Source organism: Spermophilus citellus (assembly GCF_964194105.1).
Source record: "Spermophilus citellus genome assembly, chromosome: 15".
Classification (NCBI taxonomy): Eukaryota; Metazoa; Chordata; class Mammalia; order Rodentia; family Sciuridae; genus Spermophilus; species Spermophilus citellus.
This window is the reverse complement of record NC_138195.1, coordinates 29,183,089-29,205,903: the sequence shown is the minus strand read 5'-3', so window position 1 is coordinate 29,205,903 and position 22,815 is coordinate 29,183,089. Positions and strand designations below refer to the sequence as shown.

At 30.7% G+C, this 22,815-nt stretch overlaps 1 protein-coding gene across 13 annotated transcripts in view; it reads left to right on the top strand.

Annotated features, from left to right (window-relative positions):
- PCDH15 (protocadherin related 15) overlaps positions 1-22,815 on the top strand; it is a gene marked incomplete at both ends in the record, with an annotated part of 726,342 nt that overhangs the window by 423,259 nt on the left and 280,268 nt on the right. For 10 of the 13 annotated variants that reach the window (XM_081268810.1, XM_081268808.1, XM_081268818.1 and 7 more), the window contains 3 exons: positions 8,201-8,407; positions 15,016-15,150; positions 17,135-17,284. In XM_081268810.1, the coding sequence (XP_081124936.1) occupies positions 8,201-8,407; positions 15,016-15,150; positions 17,135-17,284 (492 nt within the window). Of the gene's footprint in view, positions 1-8,200; positions 8,408-10,932; positions 10,954-15,015; positions 15,151-17,134; positions 17,285-22,815 lie in introns of those variants that run through there. The other 3 variants (XM_081268816.1, XM_081268815.1, XR_014019077.1) reach the window with 2 other exon arrangements.

Below are 22,815 nucleotides of genomic sequence, written 5' to 3'. Positions count from 1 at the left end.
ATATGATGTAGAGATTCACGGTGGGGTATTCATATATGTACATAGGAAATTTATGTCAGATTCATTCCACTGTCTTTCCTATTCCTATTCCCACACCTTTCCCTTTATTCCCTTTGTCTACTACACTGTACTTCTCTCCTGTCATTGTTTTGTGTTAGCATACATATATTAGAAAGATCATTCAACTTTTTTTGGGGGGAGGGAGGCTGAGATTGACTTTTTGCTTTTAGCATGATGGTCTCCAGATCCATCCATTTACATGCAAATGTCATAATATCCTTCTTCTTTATGACTGAGGAATAATCCATTGTGTATATATAACACATTTTCTCTATATATTCAACTGTTGAAGGACACCAAGGGTGGCCCCATAGTTCTGGAATTGTGAATTGAGCTGCTGTAAGCATTGATCTGGCAGTGTCATCATAGTAGTTTGATTTTAACTCCTTTGGATATATGCTGAGAAGTGGTATAACCAGGCCAAATGATGGCTCAATTCCTGGTTTTTAAGGAATCTCTATACTGCTTTCCAGAATGTTTGCGCCAATTTGTAGTCCCATCAGCAATGTATGAGTGTATGAGTGTACTCATTTCCCCACATTCTCACTAACATTTATTGTTACTTGTATTTTTTTTTCATTTTTTTTTGTGCTGGGGATTGAACCTAGGGTCTTGTGCATGCTAGGCAAGCACTCTACCAACAGCCATACCCCAACCCCATTAATTGTATTATCGATAGTAGCCATTCTAACTGGAGTGAAATGAAATATTAATGTAGTTTTAATTCACATTTCTCTAATTGCAAGAGATGTTGAACATTTTTTTTATCTATTTTTAACCATTCATATATCTTCTTTTTAAAATTATTTTTATCTATTCTAATTAGTTAAACATGAAAGTAGAATAGACTTTGATATATTATACCTAGATAAAGTATAATTTCTCATTCTTCTGGTTGTACATGATATAGAATCCCACTGGTCGAAGTTATATATGTACATAGGATAATATGTCTGATTCATTCAATATCCTTCTTATCCCCATAACTCCTCCCATTCCTTCATTTCCCTCTACATACTCTAAAGTAATTATTCTTCCCTATGGCCCCCCTCTTATTGTAAATTTGCATCTGTATATCAGCAAAAACATTCAGTCATTTGTTTTCTGGGATCTTCTTATTTTTTAGCATGATTGAGAAGTATTCATTTAGTTCCTTTGCCCATTTATTGATTGGATTATTCATTTTGTTTTGTTTTGGTTTCTTTGGTTTTTTGGTGTTAAGTTTTTGACTTCTTGTATTTTCTAGAAATTAATGCTTTGAGATGTGGATGTCTAATAGTCTTAATACAATACCAGAAAATCACATAGAAAAATTTGTTGAAAAAATAGCACATCATCATCAAGAGTGTTTTCCAAGGATATAAGGTTATTTCAACATACGGAAATCAATAAATATAATTCACCACATAAATAGATTTAAATACAAGAATCACATGATTATCTCAATAAATGCAGAAAAGACATTTAACAAAATAGAGCATTCATTCATGTTCAAAACACTGGGAAAGCTAGGGATACTAGGAACATAACCTCAGCATTGTAAAAGCTATATACATTAAATGCAAGGCCAAATTCATTCTAAATGGAGACAAACTGAAAACATTCCCTCTGAAAACTGGATTAAGACAAATGACTTCTTACCACTTTTTTCAATATAGTTCTTGAAACTCTAGCCAGAGCAATTGGGCAAATGAAAGAAATTAAAAGAATACAAATAGGAAAAGACGAGTTCAAACTATTCCCATTTGCTGATGGCCCAAAAAACTCTACCTGAAAACTTCTAGAACTCATAAATGAATTTAGCAAAGTAGCAGGATACAAAATTAACACACATAAATCAATTGCATTTCTATACAACAATGAAGAATCAATTGAAAGAGAAATTAGGAAAACTATGCTATTCATAATAGCCTCAAAAACAAACAAACAGCAAGAGCAACAACAAAAAATACTTAGGAGTCAATCTACCAAATTAGAAGAAAGACCTCTACAATGAAAACTATAGAATACTAAAGATAGAAATTGAAGAAGACCTTAGAAAATGGAAATGTCTTCCATGTTCTTGGATACAAAGAATTAATATGATCAAGATGGCCATTCTATTAAAAGAGCTATATAGATTCAATGCAATTCCACTCAAATTTCCAATGATGTTCTTAATACAAGTAGAAAAAGTTATTATGAAATTCATTTGGAAAAACAAGAGGCACACAATTACTAAGAAATCCTTACTGAGAGAAGTGAAGAAGGAGTCATTGCAACACCAGAGCTATAGTAATATCACAGAGCTGTAGTAACAAAAATGGATTAGTATTGACACCAAAACAGACAAGAAGACCAGTGGGATAGAATTGAATACACAGAGACAAACTCAGAAAAAAAATGTAGTTATCTCAGACAAAGGCACTGAACACATACTTGAAGAAAATATAACCTCTTCAACAAATGGTGCTAGGAAAACTAGAAATTCATATGCAGTAAAATTACATGTTTTTGCTAACTACTCTTCTGAAGACAATTTTACTGAATATGAGTAGTTAGCAAAGACTTTCTCCTACTCTTAATGCTGGAGAGGCTATGGTGGGAAAGGAACACTTTTACGCTGTTGGTGGGATAGTAAATTAATAAAACCACTATGGACATTAACAAGAAGGTTCTTCAAAACCTAGGAATGATCTAGCTATACCACTCTTTGGTGTTTATTCTAAAGAATTAAAGTCAGCATACTATAATGAAACATGCATAGTCATGTTTATAGAAGCACAATTTGCAATACCAAAACTATGGAAGCAGTCTAAGTGTCCATCAGTGAATGAATGGTTAAAGAAAATGTGGTGTATATTCACAATGGAGTTTTATTCAGCCATAATAATAAAAATATGTCATTTTACAGGAAAGTGGATAGAACTAGAGAACATTATATTCAGTGAAATAAGCGAAACTCAGAAAGTCAAGGATCATTTTATCTCCCGTGTGGAAGCTAGAGAAGAGAAAGAAAAAGAAAGGTGGGGAGATCTTACAAAAATTGAAGGGATATTAGTATAATAGAGGAAAGGGACCAGTGAGAGGGTAAAAGGGATATACAGTATAAGTATTAGGGAAAGAGATTATTAAATTGTTATATTATGTACATATATGAATATGCACATATCTTACTATTATGTACAACTATAATTCACCAATTTAAAAACAATGGGAAAGGGGGGAGGTGCAAATGTGAAATAAAGAGGTGATCAAAGTGATCAAAGTGAGCCAAGTGGGAAAAAAAAACTGTTTAATCTATGTGACTATCTATGGGAACCACTTTTCAAATAGTGGAAACAGCCAATACAAAGTTCTAAGGTGATAATGCATCTGGCTTCAGTAGAGCAGCACCAAGACAATATAGTCAGAGTACATTAAGAGAGAAGAAAATGAGTATAATAAAAGCAATCTGATAGCAGATCTTGTAGGGCCTGGGAAGTTTGGAAATCAGTTGTGGGTGTTAGGGAGAGAAGTGACATTATCTGGCTATTATTTAGCAAAGTCATTGGGCTGCAATGTAAGAATGAACAGTGATCAAGGATAGGAACTGAGAAAATATCATAATCTAGGTAACAGGTGATAGTAGGTTGGATGAAGGTGGTATTAGGAGGATGAGAGAAGTACTTAGATCCTGTAGATAATCTTATAATCAATAGTTTCCTCATAAATTAGATGTGAGGTGTGAAAAGAAGCAAGAAGTAAAGATGACTCAACAGTTGGTGGCCTGAGTCACTGTATGTAACAACCATGAAAATGGAAAAGATGGGTTGGGTCAGGTTTGTGAAGGGAAATCTAAACTTAATTTTTGGAGTGCTTACAAATTGTTTATTAGATATCCAATCTGATTTATTAAGTATACAGGTCCAAGCTGGATATGTAAGTTAGGAGATAACATAATACTAACATTTTTACAGCTTATGATTAAATGAAAAAAAATTAAGTGTAAACAAAGGTGAACACATAAAAAGTCAATTATTTAAGTAGAAAATGAATAATTCCTGACTTCATAAGAAAAAAGGATTTATTGTATCTTTTCTGGAATTTACTTACATGTCTTAATAGTCTTCCCATTTTCTCTTTAAAAATTATTGTATCTAGTCAAAACATTTCATATTTCAAATCATAGAATTTGTTAAATTGCTTTCCACTAACCAGCAAGAAAATAGTTGTTCTGTATTCTGAGTCATCTGCTGCAAGGAAATCAGAAAATTTCAACACTTGCTTGTCTTAATACTAAAAATGGAATTGTCTCTTTCAATGTTTTGCCCTCCAAAAAACCTAAATAATGTTCTTGTTATATGTCTGCAGTTTTGGCTTCAGTTTTATTTTGGTCCCATTACTAAAAATTGGATTCATGCCTAGAATTTCTCCAAAATAATAATAATAAAAAATCCTGGTTTTTAAATACAATGTTCAAATGGAAATCACAGACTTTGAGAAAGAAATACAGTTATTAGCTTAAATTTTAAAAATACCACTTTGTTTCACTTGTCCTTCTTTTTATATACTCCTCCTGTCATTCACTAATGATTGCAATGGAACAGAATAAGTGAGATATTTAGAACTCACCTAATTCAGAAGAAAAGGGGATTGGATAAGAATTTTGATAGAAGGGCCCACTCAGGAGTGTAGTAAAATAGTATTAATTTGTTTTAAGTTCTACATTTTACTTCTATTTCAAGTAGAGGTATTTATGTTACTCTTATTTCCGACACTAATTTTTCCCATTAATCTTACTTTTGGATATTCATTTGCATTTTATACATATGAGAAACTTGTAGTTAATTTCCCTCTGTAGCCGCTTATACCTCGTGAGACCTGGACCTCAGCCCAAGGTCTTTGTGTTTCTTACATGTTACCCAGCATAGAACATAAAGCTAATCTTTCTAGTGTTCTACCAGTATAGAAGTATGTGTTTTATCTCTAGAAAGACAAAACGCAATAGAGATTAAGAATGTGGGCGTTGTTTTCTATCATATGTGGAAACTAGAGAGAAATAAAGAATAAAAAATAAAAGGGATGGATGACAAGATGGAATCCCATGAAAGTAGAGGGAATAACAGTGAAGTAGAGGAAAGGAATGAAGGGTGATGGAGGAGGATGGGAAAGGGAGGAAGTATGGAAAGAAATTGACCACACTGTTCAGTGCATGTATGAATGTACAGTGAACTCCACTTTCATGTATAATTACAGTGTAACAATTAAAAAGTAATAAATAAATACAAGAAAGATCAATTAGGGAGAGAAACTAGTGAGGAAGAAGAGGAATAAAATGACAAATACTGGGGTTTGAAATGGAGAAAAATGTGTTATCTATGTATTAATAATACAAGACAAACCACACTAGTATATCTAACTACAATGCACTAATAAAAACCAATTTAAAACAAAGAACATAGTATTTGGAGAGGGATATCTAGTTGTCACTCTGGGACAGTTCAAATAAACCAAAAAGATGGAGTAAGAATTAAAAACTATTAGACATTATTGCAATGAGCTATTTTTAGGGTAATAAAAGCTGGACTATTATATGATTTTTTTTAAAGATGAACGAAATAAGAATTAGATTGTTCTAAAGAATCTAATTTGAGTTTTATTTTTTGCTTTCATTGAATCACTTTGTTTTCATCATGAGACTATTATGTTTTTCCTGGATTCACAGCTGGCAGTAAAAATTAATGGCATATGATCTGAATGTATAATATAAGCTTCTTTTGTTATTATACAACTGTGGCTTTTTTCCTCCTTACCTTACCTATAACTTGTTGATTTGTGTTCATTTATTGGGGTAAGCAGACAAATATGAAATTTGTGACTTTTCATATCATTGTAAGAATATCCTGGACATGATATGATGGCTATTAAAATAATTAGACATGAAATAGAGACCAAAAAAAACCCACTATTCATAATGACTTTCATGTGTGAGATGCTAAAAATCTGTAAGAATCAGGCAAAGTGTTCAGCTTTCAGCAGTTCAAGTTGGAACTGCACATTGGAACAATTAGTTTCACTTCATCAAAAAAAAAAAAAAAACATATTTTCTTGTCCCAAACTGTATTTCTTGTCCTGCTCAGCTGTCTGAAAATTTCTGATGTTGCAGAGGAAGTCCCTAGAGGAATATCTATGATTCTACACGTATTAATCACATCTGCTGGATGCAAAAAGGTCCCCTACAAAATGACGTATCAGTAGCATACATGATCATGTGTGAAAATTTCAGAGAAAGCCACACATTTTTCTATTACTATTATTAAGGTTCAGCAGGAGCTCATAAACTTTTGGTTCCATGGAAGACTTTGCCATTCTTCCAGAAACTAATTTAAATTTACAAACTATGTAATATTCAACATCAAAACAGAAATATAAGATACTTAAATGTATATGTAAATTTTGTTGATGAATTATGTCATAGTATTTCACTATAGTGATGATATGAAAGGAAAAATAAAACTCAGATTCTTTAGAACTATCTAATTCCTATTTCATTCCTATTTTTAAAGTAGTAATTACTATCCAATATTTCAACATATCTTAGGTATGAATAATCATAAGAAGTGAAATGTATTGTGACTTTTATTGCTCCAAAGTCACCAGTTTTACCAAACAACACTATGGTTTGCTATCTATTTTCTTAATTGTTGAAAATATTATATAACAATTAGAAAAAAGTAAAACATATTCTCAGTTATTTCCTCTGGATTGAAAAAAATACGTAAAAATATTGATCTGAACTACTTATAAACACTAGAGTTTCTCTATGTAAAAATGAATTATGGAAGTCATTTTTTTTACCTAGAAAAACTCTAGTGTTTAATATTAGAAAAATTGACCTTCACTTTGTGCTTATTTCAAATGGACTATTTTAGAAGTAGGAAAACCGTATTGATATAAATTAATGACAGAAAGGTTGAATGCATTTCAATAAATCTATACACTATTAAATTGTAGTGCTATTTTCTCCTGACCATTAAAGGAGAATTTTTAGAAACCAGTGGTGATAAAATCTTCTCTTATACTAAATCTTTAGATTCCTATGTAGTAAAACACACCTTTTCAGAAAAGCAGAGTCTAGGTTTGATGATTCCTCATTCAAAGAATGGTCAAATAGAGACTTCCTAAGAAAAATTATTAGAAATGAAATTTTTGTCAATTTCTTAAATTTAAAAAGAAAGCAAACTTATACATACACATTAATATAATTTTAGGTATAATTGAATGACTTAATTCTGGTAATAATATTTGAAATTTTATAGCTATTATGAAATTATCTCCTTATAGGATACTTTTAAGAACTTTCAATTGGTAATAAATATATCTTTAATCTATTAATTTCATATAAAATTATAAATTGGGGCTCATCTTAGTCTGTTGTGGCTGGTATAACAAAATTATATAAACTGTGAGGCTTGTAAAAGATGGACAGTTATTTCTCACAGTTCTGGAGGCTGCAAAGATCAAGGCACTGGCAGATTTGATGTTTGGTGACTGCCCATTCTTCACACAAAAGGTCTTCTTGCTGTGTCTCACATGGTAGGAGAAAAGAGGAGTTTTCTGGCACCTCTTTATTGAGGGCAATAATTTCATTAATGAAGATTCTGCTATTATCACTTCCTAAAACCTCCAACTATTGATGTTTTTACCTTGGGTGTTAAGGTTTCAATAGCTGAATTGTGAGGTTACAGAAACATTCTGACTACAGTGTGAAACAAGAAGACTTGGAAAAGACAAAAACAGGTGTGGTATTTTGTTAAGGTTATAGTCTTTTTTCCCTTTTATTTAAATATTTCATCAGCAAGTCACTCAAATGCCTTCTTCTTATGTTCTGTGAACCTGTGTTTAAACAGTCATCACTCTTTATGTGATAATAATTATAATAATTAATTGCAGTATTTTTAAAAAAATATATACATTCTGGATTTGAAAATAGAGGATCAAACAATAAGCCTGGTACTTCTGTTTCCTGATTTATGTTTTTAAATGGATCTTTAATGTATTTCTTTTTTTTTTTTGTAATGATACTAGTTTAAAAAAAATCCATATGTACAGCAAGAAAAGTGTCACACAAGAAGGGTATCCTAACACAATTTTTTAAATGTCTTGGTTTTTACTTAAGGCTGAGCAAGACAATGGCCATCCCCTCCCTGCCTTTGCCAGTTTACACATTGAAATACTGGACGAGAACAACCAGAGCCCCTATTTCACAATGCCAAGCTATCAAGGCTACATCCTTGAATCTGCCCCAGTGGGAGCAACCATTTCTGACAATATAGATTTAACCACTCCTCTAAGAATTATAGCTCTGGACAAAGACATAGAAGATGTAAGTGAAATATGCATTTTTCCTTTTGTTTTGTTAATACTTATATTTATGCTGTTTTAATAAAAATGTTACAAAGATATGGCTACATAAACTATAGAATACAGGATATTTAAAATCATTATAATGATTTAATTCCATACTAAAGATGTTTTTTTAAAAATGTGTTTGAATTCATTAACTGTTCTTTTTCAGTTTGCAGCAGTTCAGTATACAATAGAACAGGAAATGTTTCACTTGGGGTTTGCTAAGTCACCAGGGCAATTTTTTGTATTAATATAAATTAAAAACTGTTTTACATAATTACTGATAGGGAAAAAAATAATGTTGTTACAGAGTGAAAATGAAAATCATGACAGTGGCCCAAGAGTGTGATTAGGGGGAGTTTATGCCATCTGTTGGTACTCTCTTAAAGAAAACACATTTGGGGACAACTGATGGACTCAAGTCTGCTAGTGGCTATTGACATGACCACTCCTCCATCGTTGTCTTCTGGTTTTGTGGAACTGACGCTATCTGCACGAGTGGAAAGTGGTCCAGGTTGGACAAATCAGAGTACTTTACTGCCTTAGTGAGAGTCATTTTTATGTGTGGACTTGACAGAAAATCTATACCTGAGTTTTCCTCAAATATACCTTCATGACACATATTTCCTTACAGAAAAAGCTTCTAGTTCAGGTACAAAACATTCTATATTTGCTATCCTGAACATTTCTTCATCCTCAATTTCTGACATTTCTGCTTTACTCACTACATTTATCAATTACTTGTAGTTCCCTGCATTCACCAAGCTATGTTTTATCTAATTTTGTTACATATTTTTATATTTTGAAAACTTTCATCTTCTTTTATCCAGAGCAGCATGGATAGCTTATATTTAATTATGATTTTATAATTCAGCTTAGGCATTTCCTTACACAAAAATCTTTCAGGGCATTCATTGCCCAAGTTGCATTGCAAACACCCTCACAGTGTATGTCTCTATGACTCATCCAACTTTGTAATGTGGGTCTTTCTCCCTCATGGAGTTTAAATTTCTTGGGAAAATGTCCTATATGTTAATAACATATGTATACTGAACACTACCAGTTCTCAGCACTTGATAGATTTTAATAGTTCTTCAATTTAATGATAAATTCAGACATAATTAAAGAACTGATAATATCTAATATATGATTCAAAAATTATAATGATATTAAGTTAGTTAATTCCATAATTTGAAATATAGCCCATTCCATGGTTAGCCAATTCAATTCTGAGACAGTTCTTCCTTATATTGCTATGAAACCAACCTACTTGGAACTCACTTATTTTATTTAAAATTTAAATTTACCAGAGCATAGAATAAATCTGTGAAATAGTCACTAATGTGTTTGAAGATGAATTTACATTCTTCTGAATCATCTCTTTTTGCTGACCAAATATTCATTATTTTTATGACATACATTAGTTCATTGCTAGGATCTTTAAAAATCTGCATTAACAAGAATATTTCAAGGTGGTTTTTCTTTACAATAAAAAAATTTGCTTCATGGTGAAATCTTGACAGTAATGAAAGCTAGAATTAGTGAAAATAGTCAGCATAGGGATAAACTGTTTAAGAATAAAGAGACATGTCACCTTAGACCAGTATCACCAATAAAATTGTAAATTAAGCTCAAATGTAAAAACAGAATTGGTCACTGCAGGGCTAGGCTCCCATGAATTGTTTTAAGAATAGCTCTAACAGGGCAGATACTAAGGAGTGACAAATTTGAATTAATAGGTCCAAGAATCAAGTTGGACTTCTTTCTTCAATTAATTAGAAAATGAGCACAAAGGTTTAAGAAATGTTGTTAGGGATTGAAGAGTTATGATGTTCTTCACAGTGGAGATTTTGACTTAGAATCCTAAGAGTCATAGTAAAACTGAAAAGAGCAAAGAACAGAAAAAAAAATACTTTTGCCAATGTTTTTTTGTATAAATGCACATAGACATATACAGATTTATAGTTATTTGCACAATATTTACGAATCACTCACATTTATGATTTTTAAAGGACTCTTACCACATTACAGTTTCAAACTAGTACTAGGTAATGTACAAGGTGTGTAAAAAGGAGATCTGAGACTGCCATGTTTATAATGTCAGAACAACTAAAAACTGATTATTGAATTCCATTTAGAAAATAATAGTGTAGAGATCACCCATTTGACTGGTAAAAAGAGAATTGTTTACTTACCATTCATCCATTTATGTAAGTTAATTTCCATAAAGTGTTATTGTTTCAAGACACAGATATCTTACTTAGAAATAAACTCAATATATTCTTAAAGATATTACGTACTTTAAATAAATACTTATAATAAATATCATTGTTACATAATGTCACAATAATAAGAAAAATGTTACATGTATTTTGAGGAAAGTTGTTAATTTAGAGATTGGGAAAATTGATTTTTCTCTCTTACTAGTGTACATTTTATGTATCATGTTGTAATTGTAATTATTTATATTTACATTTTTTTTCATGTCTAATTTGCATATAGGTTCCACCTGGTGGAGTTCCTGTAGGTATTAGGCGCTGATTTTGTGACTGTTCATTGCTGTGGTTCATTTTTTTTTCTTTTTTCTAGTATAACTTCACTATCATTTATAAATATATCTAAAAAAAGCTTTATGAAAGTTTAATTACATTTACATCATATTATTGATTATTGATTATCATACCATGAAAATTTGTAGTTCACAATGAAATTTTGTAGTTTGTAATTTCATTGTGAATTTTGATAAAGAATGTTTATTTATTTATTTATTTTGTCTATTACAGACATTAATAATTCATTACAGCATTCTTTCTAAAAGACTAAATTTTAAATTGAACTTTTCGGAACTAGGTACCTCAGCAACTACTTGTTAATTAATTAAAATTTCATATTAGATAAAATTTTTTGTCATTTCCTGTTATGCTTTGTCATACGTATATATGCATGTACCTAGGTAAGTATACATACATATGCACATATGTACATATGTGAAGAAGTTTTATGTGCACATGTAAAAACATGCATATATTCTTGTGTGTGTGATGAAGTGTCTTGATACCCTTATGTACTCTAAATTGGTTTAAAATTCACTGATGCCATATTTGAATTCTAAATAATGGGATGCCTTTGCTTATTTTACATTCATGTATTTGTTTACTATGGTTTTATACATGTATTTAAATTTATATTCATTTTTATGTCATTTTGAGTGTTTGTCAGAATTTATTTTACTCTCAAATAATAATATATAAGTCAATGTAGTAATAAGTCATGCTTTTAGTATATACCAAATGCATATTCTATAGTAAATATTTCTTTATGTCACAGAAGAAAATGATTTTAATCAATTATCTGTTTATATATTGATTTAGAATACTACCATTCATTTTAAATAATCCAACAGACACAACTACTACAAAATATGTATTCTCTATCATTATTTTTCTACTTGTATCCTAGTTTATGAAACTTAAAACTATGAATTGAAATGTGTTATATAAATAGAAATGTTGACTGAACTTAGCACATTTATTATAGGAATATAAAGTTCTAATATGTTTATGAAATGCAAACTGAATATTATGATGCAGTTTTTCAAAGAAAGATTTAAAGTTATAAAGGGTTTGAAAGAAGGATATTTGACTTCATATATACATTGTTCCTTACTAAATTTTTTACATAACTGAACTTGTCAAGATCAGCAAAACCACTGTAAATACTGTAAATCAAAACAATAGTTTTGTTGATGTCAATGCATGAACACTGAAGATTGGTATTAATATTACATAAAAATTTCACAAAATGCATAAAAACATAATATACTTTCTTAAACACTCATATCACTCTTGAAAGTGGTATTATTTTTAAAAATCAAGCTAAAATATTAAACTTTGAATTATATTTTGCTGAAAAATTTCCAAATACGTCTTAAGTTTTTGTACTTAAACATCAAGATACTCACCAATAGCATCTGTGTATGATATATACATCTAAGTGTGTATGTATGTACACATACATACATACATATAAAATCTACTATTTTAAGTAAATATAAATATCAAAGAGTTCTATTTCAATCATAGATTAACTGTGTAAAATAAATTAAAATGATTTATGAAAGGTCATGTATACTTCTAATTTTATATATTACATTATCTCTTTTTTAAAAAATAACAATCTGCCAACAATAAAAAAATAAAATAAAATAAAATAAAAAAGAAATAACAATCTGTAATCATAGAGGATGTATTTATTGGTGTCTTGCTAGTTACTGTAAAAGAAGTCAAGAAGTTGAGAAACAAATTATCAAAAGATTTAATATCTTTGTTATTCAATATGAGACACTTTATAGATTATCAAATTTGTGTATCATTTTAAATAGAAACATTTGACAATGAAATCTTAGGATTTTCAGATAATTGATAAAACAAAATGATTCCCTTTGTGACATACTGCAATAGACTATAGCCACACACATACACACAGTTGCTTACAACTCAGTGAAGTATTATAATATTATAACACCTGACACATTAAAATGTTTAAAAAGCTCATAAGTATAGGAAGTAATATATCTAGCTAATTTGGTAGGGGCTACAGTTGAATGGAAGAAAAGAAATTAAAAGATAATTAAAGTATTAAGTAAATAAAGAAATATTAAAGGATTTGTACAAAAAGAAAAAAAGAAATAGTAAACAAGCCACATAGCAAAACTTGCTACTACGTATTACTGTACCTTAAAGTTATTAGTAATATGAAGTGTATTAGATGCATTGTTGTGATGTTAAGAAAATTGAGGAAAAATACATGCTATTTATTTTGATATTGATGAATGCTAATATTTTTGATCATCTTTGAAGTAATAATTGAATTTCATCCTGACAGTAAAGTGTAACAAAATAATGAGAATCTTCTAGAATGTGGTTCAAAATGTTACTTTTATAAATAAATAATTATATTTTAAAAATTGAGTATCATATTTGATTATTCAAAATAACCCACTTTCTATCCATATCTTAAATTGATCTCATGACATTAAAATGCAAATGTCTGAAATACCTGTTTGAAAATATCAGATTGTAAGATCTCTTGCCCCTTGTATTTTAATGTATGTGACTACTTTGTAATATGCAGAACAATGGAAGCTGTTACCTTTAGCATTAATTTTTGCATTATTTGGAGATAAATCTTAAGTCAAAATCATGGACACAGAAATTACCACAAAATGAGGTATTATGAATGCATAACTTCATGTTCAAATGAAATTATTCATTTTAAATTTTTTAAAGAAATACACATTTCAGTTTTGAAAATTTTTACAAGTTAAAGTATAGTGTGGTTTAAAGTGTGCCCACTTTTAATTGTATTAATGGGTTTTACAACTTTCTTTTTTCACATAGAAAATTTAAAAATGTGAATCCTGGTTTTATTTCCAAACGAACATATTTTTAACAATCCGTTACTCTCTGCTCTGTCCTATGTCCTTGATACTAGACTTAGAAAAAAAAGTTCTTTCTTATGAAACTGTGTTTCACATCATACTATTCATAGTATTTAAAAGTTATCATATCCATAAAGATACCTTAGCTCCCTGTATTATACATTTTTATTTTTCATAGTCTTCCTCATATTCCACTCTCTCAATATTCACCTTTTGTTTGCCCCAACTGCTTTCCCTTCCCACTACACATATACCAATCCAAGTGTCCTTGTTTTATATCTGTTTTTTCTCTGAATTGCAGAGAATAATTATCATTCAGTGTTGGCAATAAAATTGTGAAGAATTTTCTGTGCCAAGTTAATTATCTCTTATTCTTGAACCTTTGAATATGCTTGAACCTCGATATGCATTATCATTTTTTTTCCAGGCTCTCTTAATATTTTTAAAAAAATAATCTGAAATATTTTAATTAAAATAAGTGTTATGTTTCCCTTTGAAAAACCTTTGCAATAGTAAAATGAGGAGAAAGCATGATATTTATGGATAATGAATAATACATAACTGATTTTATTCCTATTTTACATTAAACCTTGAACAAGATATGAGCAGTTTATTACTACAAATGAAGTAACTGTAAAATCTTATAACTAAACTTCTGGGCTCCAATTTCCTTTTCTTACATTTATTTCTTATTTCTTGGATCCAATAAAGTTATGGAAAATATTGATATTAAGTAGTAAGTAAGAATATATTCAATTGGATTGCTTTCTATTCTTTTTATTCTTTTCCTTGTTTTTTTGATATTAATTACAGCGATATTTTTCTTTTAAAAATAGTTTTTCAATACGAGGACTTGAACTTTTGTTCCTGTGCATGCTAGGCAACCTCTGTACCTCTCCGCTACGTCTCCAGTCTTCTAGTACATATTTTAAAATATTCTGCATTTCACACTAAGGGTCACCATTTTTTGACCACCTTAGATTATTCATGAGTAAATATCTATTAACATCTCTTTTTTTCTTAGTAAATCTTAATACAGTTGTACATATATTTTTGTAACAAACATTAAAAATTAATTTTTAGGTAATTAAAATAATAGCCACATTATGTAATCAACTTTTCAACAATGAACTTTTTTTTTTAAGACAAAAGACCCAGAGCTTCACCTTTTTCTGAATGACTACACATCAGTCTTCACTGTCACGCAGACTGGTGTCACTCGCTACCTCACCCTGCTGCAACCAGTGGACAGGGAAGAACAGCAAACTTATACATTTTCGGTAAAAAATTTCATATATATGCATGTAAATGTCTTCTGTCTGTTTGAAATGGAAAGAGATGTCTGGTTAAAATTGACAAGGTCTATGATTTGAAGAGAAAACCTCAATATTTCAGGTAACGTTGAAGAAAATATCAATTGCAAAAAATTCTTCATATGTATCTCACCTTTTTCAGTATGTAAATTTGTGTAGCTACATTAATATTTTTCCCACAAAAGGAAAACACTTCTTCAGTCTTCACCATACACTAAAAATTAATAATATAAACTAGAATTCACCAAATAATCCTGTCTTAAACTTTTTGTTGTCTTTTTAATTTTGTCATAGGGTTAGGCTAGTAATTCTCAACTGAGGATTTTTTTTTACATTCAGAGAATGTTTTGTAACATATGGAGGCATTTCTGGTTGTCACAATGGAAGGGAGTGCTACTGGCCTCTAATGGGTAGATACAAAAATATGGCTCTGAAAATCTTATGACACACCGAACACCCCTTACCAAAAACTATCCAGCCCAAATGTCAATAGCATAGAGAAATCATGGGTTGGGGTAGATTAATCAAGGTTTGGGAGTGAATATTATTAAAATTGTGATTGCACATATTTATCATGAAGTAGAAACACACACACACACACACACACAGACTAGTATAATAAGGTTAAGACATAAATACAGATCTAAAAACTATGTCAGATCCTTCAAAAAAGTGTAAGAAAAGATGAACAGATAACAGATGCAAGTTATTGAACTTGGGATTTCTTTCTGGACATGCCTACACATCAAAAGACTGGAACTTCTAGAAAATCTTATTTGACAATTAGTTATATGTCTAAACCTTATTAGACACATAGTTGATTCCAGAAGCCATTCTCACAAGAATGGATGTCTGATACTTGTAGAATTGATTTTGATTGTCACGCACTCTCAATTATTTTTTTAAGTGGAGAAAAATCAAGGAGAACCCCTTTATTACACATTTATAGAACACTAATATATATACTATAGTTATTAAAAATGGATCAATTTTTTAAATTTTTGGTATATTATATTTTGAATTCCTTTTTCCATCATGCTTACAATCTTTCCAAACTTGTTTTCTGTTACCAAAATGTTCTGCAACCACTACCCCACCACAGTACAAATGAAAGAAATAAATATACAATAGGTCCTTGAAAAAGACACTATCAGAGAAACTAAATTAATCCAATAACACATTAACAATTATTGAGTTTTCAAATTTTTAATAATGTAATTATCACTAGTAACAAATGTTAATGAGCCTTTTAAAATTATCATTTTGTGAATTTCTAGAATATAATGTAACATATCTAATGTACCAAATTTCTTGTCTGATAAAAACTTGTTAACTAAGAAAGTAACTATTGTATCTAAGGGGAAAAAAGACAACATGAAAATAGTAGAGACTATTAGATAAGAGGGAGGGGTGGAAGAGTAAGAGGGAGGGCAAGGAGGAAGAATGGGGGCAGGGATATAAGCCAACTATGTTATTTTCATGTATAGATATGCTGCAGAGAAACTCATTGTTCTGTATAATTAAAATGCTCCAGTAAAAAAGTAGGTATTATATTGTAATATTACACAATATTATATTTAAAACATCTAAACATGAAGAATATTTCCAATTATATTTTAAGGATTATTTTCTATTTAGCTCTAAGGAATCAGTAATGTTATTGGTTCACTTTAAGGCTCCAAGATATTATGCATATCCCCTTATTTAAAATGTGCTTTCAGTGGAATGTGTTAATAGTAGAACAGGATCCTTAATAATTTCTTTTTAGTACATTAAAACACTTGAATATATGCGTATATATTTTTATTACTTCCTTTCATCAACAAAACATCTTAGCACCCTTTTAAAATTGTAAATCACTTATTAAAAACTCATTAAGTTGTAAGAGTGGATTCTGTACTATTTATACTTGCATGAGTTCTCCATTAAGTGTATTTTTCTTCCTCTAAAGATAACAGCATTTGATGGAGTACAAGAAAGCGAGCCAGTTATTGTCAATATTCGAGTGATGGATGCAAATGACAATACTCCAACCTTCCCAGAAATATCCTATGATGTCTATGTATACACAGACATGAGCGCAGGAGACAGTGTCATACAGGTAAGTACCCATATGATGTAAGGATATGCACAAAGCAGTTATTTCCATGGGCATTGCACAATGTATTAAGAAATCACTTAAGAAATAAAAATGAGGGCTGGGGCTGTAGCTCAGTGGCAGAGCACTTGGCTAGCATGCGTTGTGGTGCTGGGTTCGATCCTCAGCACCACATTAAAAAAAAAACAATAATAAAATAAAATAAGGGCATTCTGTCCATCTAAAACTATAAAAAAATTTTAAAAAGAAAAATGAATTTCAGACTTATATGGCTTAATTTAGCTAAAATGACTTTAAATTGATGCTCACTTTTCAAGTAAATATACATATATATGTCTACATGGACTCTAAAGTAGAATGAAGTCACTATTATAAACAGCTATTTGACTTGTTTGTATTTGATTTGAAATAATTTAACTGTTTTACACATTTATTTTAAGGGCAGGATTGTAATTAATTCATTTTTATGTCAATAGAAACTATATCCATACATCCTCTCACATATCAAATGATTTATATAATAAATGATTAATAAATCTTTATTTGAAAATGAAAGAAAGGAAGGCCAACATACAATCAAGAAATAAGTGAAAGAAAATATGAATGAGTGAGAATTTATAAATGCACTGGGCTTTATTTGTAGTTAATTGATGGACTAAGAGAATTACATTTTTCTTTATGGGATAATCTACCTTAGGTAGCCAAATTATAGTCTATACAAATAAAGGAATGCCAATTATTTTCATGTTCTTATTTAATTAAACCTGATACTCTTCTCTATAATGATATAATTGGAAATAAAACTAAGTTTATATAGAAAAACAGCCAGCAGGGAACTAGAAAATGTAACTATGAAAACGATCATAATTATGTGGTGGAACTATATCTCAAAAACGTTTGCCTTAAGGGATCAAAAGCTTTTTTCTGACATTTGAAGCTACAAAAGTTAATTTCCCTTATGGATCACTTTATAAAACAGATCTTGCTATGCATTTAAAGATTTACATTTTATACATTTTCCTGAATTATGCAGATATAAATTGTTGTTTGTGTCTGTCTGCCTGCATTTAAAAAAATATTTAAAAGTCAAGAAATTAAACTTTATAATTAGTATTTTTAATGTTATTCCTGGTATGAGGTAAATGAATGTTTGGCTATCAGTCATCCTGCAGGAGCCCAGAAATAAAATGAAATGGATTTCCCATTGAGAGAAAAAATTAAAACAAAGCACAATGGTTTAGAACTGTGATTGGCCAAAGCCCTTTTAGGGTCATGACATTGGTTGCTATGCTACACTCCCTTCTGCTCATTAACCTCACTGACCCCAAAGAAGATCAATTAGTTTTCTTTTTGGTTAGTAATCTTAAAATAAAAAAGAGTGAAAATATTAGAAACGAGGGTAATAATGAGCACTCTACAGAAAAAAAGAGGGTTGGATAACATGTTTTAATTATTGTAATGTCATTCTCAACATATGCATGAGATTATTTTGGCCTGATGTGAGTGCACACTAAATTCCTGTAGTCCACTATTTTCTTACTACAAAAAAACTGTCATTGCTCATAGGAAGTGGATAGATTTGTCACAAACATGTTACCAGGTCCATGTTGAAAACTATAAGCTATAAATTATACCACTGAGTTTTTGTATATCTCTTATGCTCGATTATTGTGAAAAGGACCAAAGTGATTCTGATTTTTATATGTGATGAATTGAAACTAAGATAAACATTATCTTAAAGCAGTACCTTTACTCCCATATCTGAAACTGTAACTGGATTATTAGCCTTTGTATAAACATTTCTCACAGATGAAGCTCTGGAATGCAACTATCACTGATTCTTCACCTCAATGACAAAATTATCTAAATTTGTTAATCAATCCCAGTGCCAACATATATGTAGTTGTCTCTTTGTTGTCTGTCTCTTCTGTCTGTGTCTATCTATCCAATCTGGATTTCACTCATATCACACCACTAACGTCATATAAAATCATACATAATGTTTGTCTATTCTATATGTATCAAACTCAAAAGCATTTCTCATTCATTAATCTATTTGAAACGTATGTGGATTCTCAAATTTATCGAAAACTCCCTTAGTTCTCAAGCTACATCTCTGCAGGCTAAGCCATGTTATTGTTGTTGTTCAATTCTCATGCTTTGAATGTTAATATTCCTTTAATATCTGCTTCTATCTCTCTCTTTCCTCTACTCCAAAAATTTCATGTAGTACCTCCATATATACCCATGTCACTCAAAGTGAAATTCCCTCTGGAGCATTGAGCTGACATCCTGAGCATTGAGCTGACATCACAGAAGTCTGTTGAACTTGACCATGCGGAGTTTTGACAAGCACTTCACACTGTATATACCCAAGAGAAGTTAACTAATCCATTATCTTTCTGGCCCTCTTTGGAGGTGATTATATTATGAAGCACCCCTCTAGTCCTTAGGAGATGTAGTTGTATTTGCATCCTTCACCTACTGCATACCTTCTTATTATTTTTCAGATTATGAAATTTCTATCTTTTTTTAGAATTTTAGAATTTTAGAAATTTCTATCTTTTTTTAACCCTAAGGCAGTATTACACTAGTTATAGTACTCATGTTGTGCATTAAGTCTTATACTCCCATTCTACCTGTCTGCTACTATATATAGAGAGAGAAATACCTTTTCTTACCACCTGATCCATCCTGCGATTCTACTTCAAAATATATCTGTCATCATTTTCTTTTATTTTATTTATAAAGGACTTTATTTTTAGAGAAACTTTGAGTTCACAACAAAAGTGATGGAAGGTACAGAGTTTTCTGATACATTCCCTGCCTCCCCTGTTATCCACACCCTCTACCAGAGTGGTTCATTTGACACAATTGATGAGCTTACACTGATATTTTTTAATCTTTCGAATTCTGCAGTTTAGATTAGTATTTACTCTTGGTATTTTGCAGTTTCTATGTTTTTACTAATGCATCCTAATGTGCATATAACATTATAGTATCATACAAAGTAGTTGCACTGCCCTAAAAATCCTGTTCTTTCCCTTTTCAGCCCTCCCCCACTACTTCTTGACAACAACTGAATTTTTTTACTGTCTGTATGGTTTTGCCTTTTTCAGAACAAGATACAGCAGGTACCCTTTCCAGATTGACTTCTTTCACTTTATAATATGCATTAAAGCTTTCTCCATGTCTCTCCATGGCTTGATAACCTATTTCTTTTAATGGTGAATAAAATGCATTATCTCAATATATCACACAATGTCTATTCCTTCTCTTACTGAAGAATATCTTTGTAACTTTCACTTTTTTATCAATTATCAATAAACCTACTATAAATGTCTTATGCAGTTTTTAAGCAGTAATATTATCAATTCCCTTCTGTAAATAACATGGAGTAGGATTTCTGAAACGTATGCTAAGACCATGTTTAGTGATTGTTTCTATTTTTTTATTGATTCTTTTTGGTTTTACATGATAATAAAATTTATTTTGATATAATTATAAAAGCATGGATTATAATTTGTTCTAATTCAGTCTCCAGGGTCTCTCTTTCCCTCCTTTCCTCTCACTTTCTATTCCCTTCCATCTACTCTACTCATCTTTCTATTTAATTATACTTTTTAAAAAATTAATGTTAGGCTGGGGTTGTGGCGCAAGTGGTAGCATGCTCGCCTATAATGCGTGAGGCACTGGGTTGGGTTCTCAGCACCACATAAAAATAAAATAAAGATATTGTGTCCACCTAAAATTAAAAAATAAATATTAAAAAATTAACGTCTTGTGGTTGTACACAATGGTGAGATTCACTGTGCTATATGCATATACATATATACAGGAATGTTAGGTCCAATTCATTCTACTATTGTTCCTATCCCATTCCTTCTCCCTTCCCTTCATTCCCCTTTGTCTTATCCACAAAACTTCTCTTATCTCCCCCCACTTTATTGTGTGTTAGCCTCCACATATCAGAGAAAACATTTGGCCATTGTTTTGGTGGGGGAAATTGGCTTATTTCATTTAGCATGATAGTCTCCAATCCATCCATTTACTGGCAAATGTCCTAAAGTCATTCTTCCTGATAGCTGAGTAATAATCCATTGTGTATATGTACCACAATTTCTTTGTCCATTCATCTGTTGAAGGACACCTAAATTGACTCCATAGAATAGCTATTGTGAATTGAGCTATTATAAAAATTGATGTATCACTGTAGTATGCTGATTTCAAATTCTTTGGATATATACCATGTCATATGGTGGGTTTAGTCCTAGTTTTTTTGAGGACACTTCATACTGTTTTCCAGAGTAGTTGCACCAATTTGCAGTCCCACAAACAATGTATCAGTGTACCCTTCCCCCTACATTCTCACCAATATCTATTTTTACTGATATTCTTGATAATTGTCATTCTGACTAGAGTGAGATGAAATCTCAATGTAGTTATAATTTGCATTTTTTAATTGCTAGTGATGTTGAACACTTTTCATATATTTGTTGATCCTTTGCATTTCTTCTTTTGAGAATTGTTTATTTCCTTTGCTCATTTATTAGTTGAATCATTTTTTTTGATGTTAAGTTGTTTGAGTCCTTTATATATCCTAAATATTAACATCCAATCTGAGAGACAGGTGCAAAGATTTTTCTTCCATTCTTTAGGCTCCTTCTTCATCCTCCTAATTGTTTCCTTTGGTGTGAAGAAGTTTTTTATTTTGGTGCCATTCATTTATTTATTTCTAATTTTATGTCTTGTACTTTAGAGTCTTGTAATAAAGGCAGTTCCTGAGCTAATATGTTGGAGTGTTGGGCCTACAATTTCTTCTAGGAGTTGTAGGGTTTCTGATCTAATTCCTAGGTCTTTGGTCTACTGTGAGTTGAGTTTTCTGCAGGGTGAGTCATGGAGTTAAATTTCAATCTATTACATATGGATTTTGAGTTTTCCCAGCACCATTTGTTAAAAGGCAATTTTTTCTCCAACATTTTTGGCAACTTTGTCTAGTTTCAGATAACTTGTATCTATGTGGGTTTGTATCTGCTTCTTCTATTCTATTCCAATGGTCTTCATGCTTATTTTGATGCCAGTACCATTCTGTTTTGTTATCACAGCCCTATAGTATAATTTGAGGTATAGTAGTGTGATGTTTTCTACTTTGCTTTCTCATTAAAGATTGCTTTAACTATTTTGGGTCTCTTACTTTTCCAAATGAATTTCATAACTGATTTTTCTATTTCTGTGAAAAACGCCATTGGAAATTTAATAGAAATTTTCATTGAACAGTATAGCACTTTTGGTAGTTTGGCCATTTAATTTGGTAACAAGCTGCCAAACTATATTCAAAAGTGTTTGTATCAGGGCTAGGGATTTAGCTCAGTTGGTAGAGTGCTTACCTCATATGCATAAGGCCCTGGGTTCAATCCCCAGCACCAGGAAAATAAAAGTATTTGTGCCATTTTGCATATATATCATAATTTTTTTCTAAGCCCATGACTGTCATAAATTTTAATGGTACTCTGATAGGCAGTAAGTTTATTTCA